Here is a 6,383-nt window from a genome sequence, read left to right on the forward strand (position 1 = left end):
CTTTCTTGGAAAGTCGTAAGGGCCCCTTGAACAATCGTGATAGACACTCGTCTTCATGCTCAAATGAAGTGAAAAAAAACAAGCTCTTGTGACACCACTTCACCTTTTGAAAAGCACCACAATCTCACTTATTAACTTCTTATGGATATGCTGGCCCTAAAAGATTGATTGTCCTCTGTACAACTTAGGGAGTACCCAACTTTGGGAAGTCCACATGGGGGGTGCTATATTGTCCCTTGAACTTTATGAAAGAGTGTGTGGCCTAAGTGTACATACCAACATTTTTATAACCTAAAAGTAGAAGGTGTTTGCATGAGTAGTGACATTACTTTAAATGATAAAAACTTTTTGCTAAGGAAGGCTAACCTTGTAAACTTTTGGTCTCGTTTGAAGATGGATTTGTACTTGTCTACTCATGTCAACTGACTTGCTTGGCGGAGTTTTTTTTACCTTCTCTTACAATGAATGAGAGAGAGAGAGAGAGAGAGAGAGAGAGAGAGAGAGAGAGAGAGAGAGAGAGAGAGAGAGAGAGAGAGAGAGAGAGAGAGAGAGAGAGAGAGAGAGAGAGAGAGAGCATGCACAATGCTACATGGCATGCTATAATTGTGCATGAGGTGATGCTACATTACATAATACAATTGTGCATGCTCTCTCTAATGTGTGTGTGTGTGTGTGTAAATTGGGGGTATATTGTGTAAACTCTACTTTACCACCTTGGATTACAGTTGTAACTTATATACCATGGTTCTTAGTAAGACCTACGTAAATTAGAAAACTTTCTAGGCGAAGCACTTGTTAATTGTTTTATTTTTGGGCCTTAAAATTTGTGTGAATGGGTGTTTTCTAGGGTTTTACTTTGGCTTTCAAGGGGTGTGACTTGGCTTTTAAAATTTTATAGGGCAAAATTACCATTGAAAGAGGAAAAAATAAATGGTGGCATTTTCTAGGGTTATGAATCTCTCATTCTCTTGTGAAATGAAATTCACAGGATTTTTAGAAGAAAAATTTGCAAAAGCTAGTGTAAACTGATCATTTAATGTGTTTGAATTGACTTGTGGCAAAGATTATTTGATGGGTCATGATGGCCTCTTTCATCTTGGTTGATTAAAGTTTTGCATATTGGCAAAATGATCCCCATGTGCCACTAGTTGGGTATCGATCGCTAGACTGTCACGCATGCACGCACGCATGCACGCAGTGTAGCCAATGAACCGGGCTGCTGCATGTGGGGGGTTAAACCTGTTGTGTGATTGAGCCCTAACATGAAAGCAAAAAAACGCCTCTCTTTTTGCATACCTTACAATGGCGCACACAAAGATATGTAATTTATAAAAGGGGAGCATCCTGTTTTCATGAATTAAAAGAAACAAAATCAGTCTCAAGAATCCTCTCTCTCTCTCTCTCTCTCTCTCTGTGTCCAAAATAGCCTCTTGATTTGTCAAACAGCTTTATATAGCATTGCCTTCTCTCAGTGGGTTCTTTCTTGGCTGTCACCTAATTTTTGCCCCCAAAAATATCAGGAATTTTGGGGGGGGGGGGGGGGGGGGGAATTTCACTACAGGGAATAAGCAAAAAGCAGGGGATTCTCTAATTTTCTTTAGATGAATCTTAAATTCTAATTGCATGTCTCCTCTTCGTCCTACCGTCCTGTTATTATCATCTTCATGTCTGGAATATTCTGTTCCTCCCTCTCTCCCTCCCAAGTTTGTGGGTTTGGGTCCCAATCTCTGTTCTGCCTCTGCTCCTCCCGCTCACCTCCTCTTCTTCTGTCGTCCTTCTCTTCTCTTGGGTTGGGCTTCTGTTTCTTACTTTCTTTCTTTCCTCTTCTTCTTCTCGTGTCTGTTCTCTGTCTTGTTCTGGCCTAGTGAAGAGGGAGGCAGTGGCGGCTTCATCTCGATTATAATAGCTTGCTCTGTTCCTGGCACTCCAACAAAGGTACACGAAAGCCTCTCTCTCGTGACTGAATTGGTTTGGGTAATTGTGACAGAAATCTCTCTCTCTCTCTCTCTCTCTCTCCATATTTCCCTCGAGCGTGATCAATCGACTCGAACAATGTTCTCACGTGACTAAATTTGCTTCTGCATTCGTGATTATTCCACAATTTAACATCGTCATCTCTCTCTCTCTCTCTCTCTCTCTCTCTCTCTCTCTCTCTCTCTCATATTCTTACCGCTCCTGCAGTGGTATGGAGCCCGTTCGGTGGCCCTACTTTGATCCAGAGTATGAAACTCTGAGCCAAAGAATCAACCCGCCCAGGTATTCAAGATTATGCTGGTTGTTTCAAGCTTTCTTGAATTGAATACATTAATGAACTAGAATCTGTACACAAGTAATTTTTTTTGCCTTAATTGTGAGGCCTCGTATTATTAAATGTGCTCTAATACCTGTGCACTGGCGTTTTCTATAACTTACAGAGTGGTTATAGACAATCATTCTTGCGAAAGGTGTACATTAGTCAAGGTAATGAGCCGAAATCTTTATGTATTTATATATGCTTGACGGGTTCTTAGCATGCTAAGGTTTCCCTGTAAGTGGTTGGTAAAGAGTCCACAGTATAGCGTTCTACAAGTTTTGAGGTTCCTTTGATAAAGTGATGGGTATCTGTCTTGGTTGAACTTGTGCGAAGTGGGTTTGTAGACTCTTGATAGTTTTTACTTGTGAGCAGATAGTTGCAGCTATCCACAGACAGCTTATGTTCTATCGTGAATCACACTTGAGTTGCACTCAGGTGCCTCGTCTGTCATTCATTATCACAAGAAATTTGAGACAAATTCCAACTATAATTTCCATATTATGAATTATGACAATGTCATGAGCTTCTGCTCGGGAGGCATCGCATACCCAGCTAGTTGCAGTTGGGGTCGGGGCTTCCGGCCCCCATCCCTGGCCAGCAGCCCCCTGCCCTCAACCCCCAAGGGCACCTAGCTGGGTATGCTGTGTCTGCCCAGTAGAAGCTCATAATGTCGATGAACATAGTAAGGAAAAGTAAGGGAAAAGAGCCCTTCTCCCAGATGGGAATATGTCAAAAACTTATTGTATAAACGAAGCAGTGTGGTCGAAGTTGTTATGGTGGTGGAAAGTGGTGGGTGTTGTAGCTTGAGCCTTGAACCAAGCTAGAGAGCAAAGTTAATGGTCAGACGAGTTGATGACAGTGTATCCCTTTACAGTTTTGACTAGTTGGAGAGATGACTTCATTAGCTGTGAAAATGATTAGTATATCGGACTTGTAGTGAACATTCAAATTTCAGGGATACTTCTGCTAGTTTCACATCTTAATTTAGGTTACTTAGTATGGCATATACAAATTTCAGATCTAGTCAGGTCTTTCTGTTGGTGCCAGTTCCTAATATTCGACTTCTTGGGGTGCTGGTTCTTGTAGAGTTACCATTTGGGTTTTTCTCATTTCTAAGGCAAAACTAAGGCAAGGTATGCTTGCAGGTTGACAGTGCAAACAAGCATGGGATCCTCTTGGAAGTGGTGCAAGTACTTACTGATCTTGATCTTGTCATATCCAAAGCCTATATATCCTCAGATGGTGGTTGGTTCATGGATGGTGCGTTACATCGGTTCTCCGCTTTATTTGGTCATTTCATTCAAGTCATCAGTTTGCTGTGGATGGGATAGTCTATAATGTGTAGTTTCTTGCTATGCAGTTTTCCATGTTACAGATCAACTTGGACACAAACTTACAGATGAAAGTTTAATTGAGTATATGCAGCAGGTGGTTATCTACACTTTGATAAGTTCCTGATAACATGTGCATTCTTGTGTCAATCTCTTCGATCATTTATTCATAGTGCTCCTTCATTTTTGTTTTTGTGTGGTTTGCAGGCTTTGGGAGCAAAAAGAACTGTTGCAAGTTCAGAGGTAAGAACATGTTTGGGACGTACTGTGGGTGTTCAATCGATTGCTGAACACACATCCATAGAGTTGACTGGCACTGATCGACCAGGACTGCTGTCAGATATCTCTGCTGTTCTCACAAGCCTCAAGTGCAATGTTGTTGCTGCTGAGGTTTGGACTCACAATGCAAGGGTAGCATGTGTAGTGTATGTAACTGACGAAGTTACTGGTGGTCCTATTGATGATGCACAAAAGCTGGTGTCCATCAAAGAGCAGCTGTCCAATGTGCTGAAAGCAACTGATGATAGAAAAGGTGTCAAAACTGATTTCTCGATTGGCTTGACCCATACAGAGAGACGTCTGCATCAGTTGATGTTTGCAGATCGGGACTATGAAGCCTCTGCCCTGTCCTATCAATCAAGCTGCTCTGACAGACCTCAGATTTCAATCGAAAATTGCCTTGAGAAAGGCTACTCGGTGGTCAGCATTCGCAGCAAAGATCGTCCCAAACTACTATTTGATACAGTCTGCACTCTCACAGACATGCAGTATGTCGTTTTTCATGCCACCATCGATTCAGATGGCCCCAATGCTATCCAGGTTATATTTTTATCATTTGGTCATCATAGCTTGTGGTATCATTTCATTGGAGGAGGATTAATAGAGATATCCTGTGAATTAACAGGAGTATTATATTCGCCACATGGATGGTTGCACATTAGACACAGAGGGCGAGAAGCAGAGGGTAATTAAGTGCCTTGAGGCAGCTATTGAACGAAGAGATTCTCAGGTATGCATACTGCCATTAGTTTATAGAAGTATGTAAGATTCTTGGGTTCTTACTAGGTTCCCTGTTTGCTTGGGTTCCTGCTAACTCCCTGTTTGCATGCCTCCATGAATAGGGCATCAGGCTTGAGCTGTGCACTAGTGACAGAGTTGGATTGCTGTCAGATGTCACACGGATCTTTCGCGAGAATGGGTTGTCAGTAACAAGGGCTGATGTGAGAACTCAAGGAAACAAAGCAGTCAATACATTCTATGTTACAGATGCTTCTGGAGGTCCAGTCAATATGAAGACGATAGAAGCGATGCGCAATGAGATAGGGCAACAGATACTGCAGGTCAAGGACACGCCAAAGTTTGGGAGTCCGTATAGTGCTGACGGGCCAGGCAAGTTTGGGTTTTCGTTCGGCAATCTCATCAAGTCACAATGGGAGCGCTTTTCTTCAAACCTCGGATTGGTGAAGCCATGTTCTTGAGCTTTGGTGTGAAGTGTTATAGACAGGCTTTGTATCATACTAGTCAGGGATGGCCAATGTATGCAGCATGTAACAACAGTTTTGGTTTTCCCTTTGAATAGGACACACAAAGTGGCTCTAATATTTTGCCTTTGCTTTTGAGGTTTTCTCTCTCTTTTTTGTTTTTCCTTTGGGGCCTTTGGAGGGGTGTTAGGTGATGGGTTCCTTTCCACCCAAATCTTATCTACCTCATTGATCAGTTAGCCCTTTGCTTTCACTTCCAAATCAGTGTTGTAATAACAGCCATCAGTTGGTGTCTCTTTGAAGCATACTTGCCTTTATTCTAATTCTTTCCTTCTACCTGTACTTGTTATGATTGTGGTGGGGATGACTTTTCCCTTTTTGGGTAAAACTTTTGGCTGTGTTCTCTCTGCTAGCCTTTTTTTCCTTCCATTTAGATGTATCTCCTCTTCCCCCTCCCCAGGCACCCTGACTTCCACCCTAAACCAAGGCTACCTAAGGACCATCTTCAGTTTCATCATCAAGAATCATGTCAATACAGTTAAAGTTCCTGTGGGCAATTCCCCCCCTCTTGCCAAGAGACCTGTCGTTGAGATCTCTACAGCTTGTAAAGTCTGCTGGTAACCCCAGTGGTTAGTCTAGACAGCTACCATTAAGATCTGTACAGCATGCAAATTCTGATGGTAACCCTGGTAGTTTTAGTCTAGAAAGCTGTCATTCACATTTGTATGGTATGTGACTTCTGCTGGTAACCCCAGCATGTACAGCATGTGAATTCTGCTGGTAACCCCAAGCTGTCATTCACATTTGTATGGCATGTAAATTCTGTTGGTAACTCCAACTGTTTATAGTCAGGACAGCTGTCATTATGGCTTGTACAACATGTAAATTCTGCTGTTAATTCCAGCTGTCATTAAGATTTGTACAGAATGTGAGCTTCTCCCAAAAATGGGAATCAGAGTGTCTTGATGTACTTATGTACATTATTAATATTATTATTGAAAGTGATGTCAACAGAGGCACATACATAATTCTGTGTCTGTTTGATGCTGCTGCTTTGGGCAGTGTGGGCAAAATTTGGCTTTATGCAGTTTCACAAGGCTTTGAATCAATGTTTTTTAAGTGGACCATTTCCATACTACTGTATTTCTTTTAGCTTTGATCAGCCCTGTGGGGTGCTGATGCACGTCGGAGACGAGTCCCATCTGCTCCCTGAATTTGGCAAAAGGGTCCAGTCCAATCTTTCTATCAAGCTTTTGATTCTCAAGATGCCTGGTTTGT

General features: G+C 42.1%; 1 protein-coding gene across 2 annotated transcripts; it reads left to right on the forward strand.

Moving 5' to 3' along the window:
- The first annotated feature begins 1,593 nt into the window (after positions 1–1,593).
- Positions 1,594–6,133, forward strand: LOC148020208 (ACT domain-containing protein ACR3-like). Of its 2 annotated transcripts, XM_087700521.1 has the most exons (8): positions 1,594–1,935; positions 2,182–2,256; positions 2,415–2,460; positions 3,439–3,553; positions 3,654–3,721; positions 3,832–4,443; positions 4,529–4,633; positions 4,746–6,133. In XM_087700521.1, exons 2-8 carry the CDS (start codon positions 2,186–2,188, stop codon positions 5,100–5,102), a joined length of 1,374 nt encoding a protein of 457 aa, XP_087556647.1. In that variant the 5' UTR covers positions 1,594–1,935; positions 2,182–2,185; the 3' UTR covers positions 5,103–6,133. The 2 variants fall into 2 exon arrangements, with proteins under 2 accessions (XP_087556647.1, XP_087556648.1); XM_087700522.1 differs by lacking the exons at positions 1,594–1,935; positions 2,182–2,256; positions 2,415–2,460 and adding an exon at positions 2,540–2,728.
- Positions 6,134–6,383: the final 250 nt, after the last annotated feature.

The sequence above is a fragment of the Lygodium microphyllum genome, chromosome 19 (genome assembly GCF_053477565.2).
Source record: "Lygodium microphyllum isolate KBCC chromosome 19, Lygodium_microphyllum_v1.1.10, whole genome shotgun sequence".
In the NCBI taxonomy this organism is placed as follows: Eukaryota; Viridiplantae; Streptophyta; class Polypodiopsida; order Schizaeales; family Lygodiaceae; genus Lygodium; species Lygodium microphyllum.

Bases quoted from the DNA above. Each gene is read 5' to 3' on its own strand.
- LOC148020208 (XM_087700521.1), top strand. From the start codon at position 2,186: ATGGAGCCCGTTCGGTGGCCCTACTTTGATCCAGAGTATGAAACTCTG. The intron at 2,257-2,414 runs GTATTCAAGATT...TATAACTTACAG, and splicing joins CAAAGAATCAACCCGCCCAG to AGTGGTTATAGACAATCATT. The intron at 2,461-3,438 runs GTAATGAGCCGA...GTATGCTTGCAG, and splicing joins AAAGGTGTACATTAGTCAAG to GTTGACAGTGCAAACAAGCA.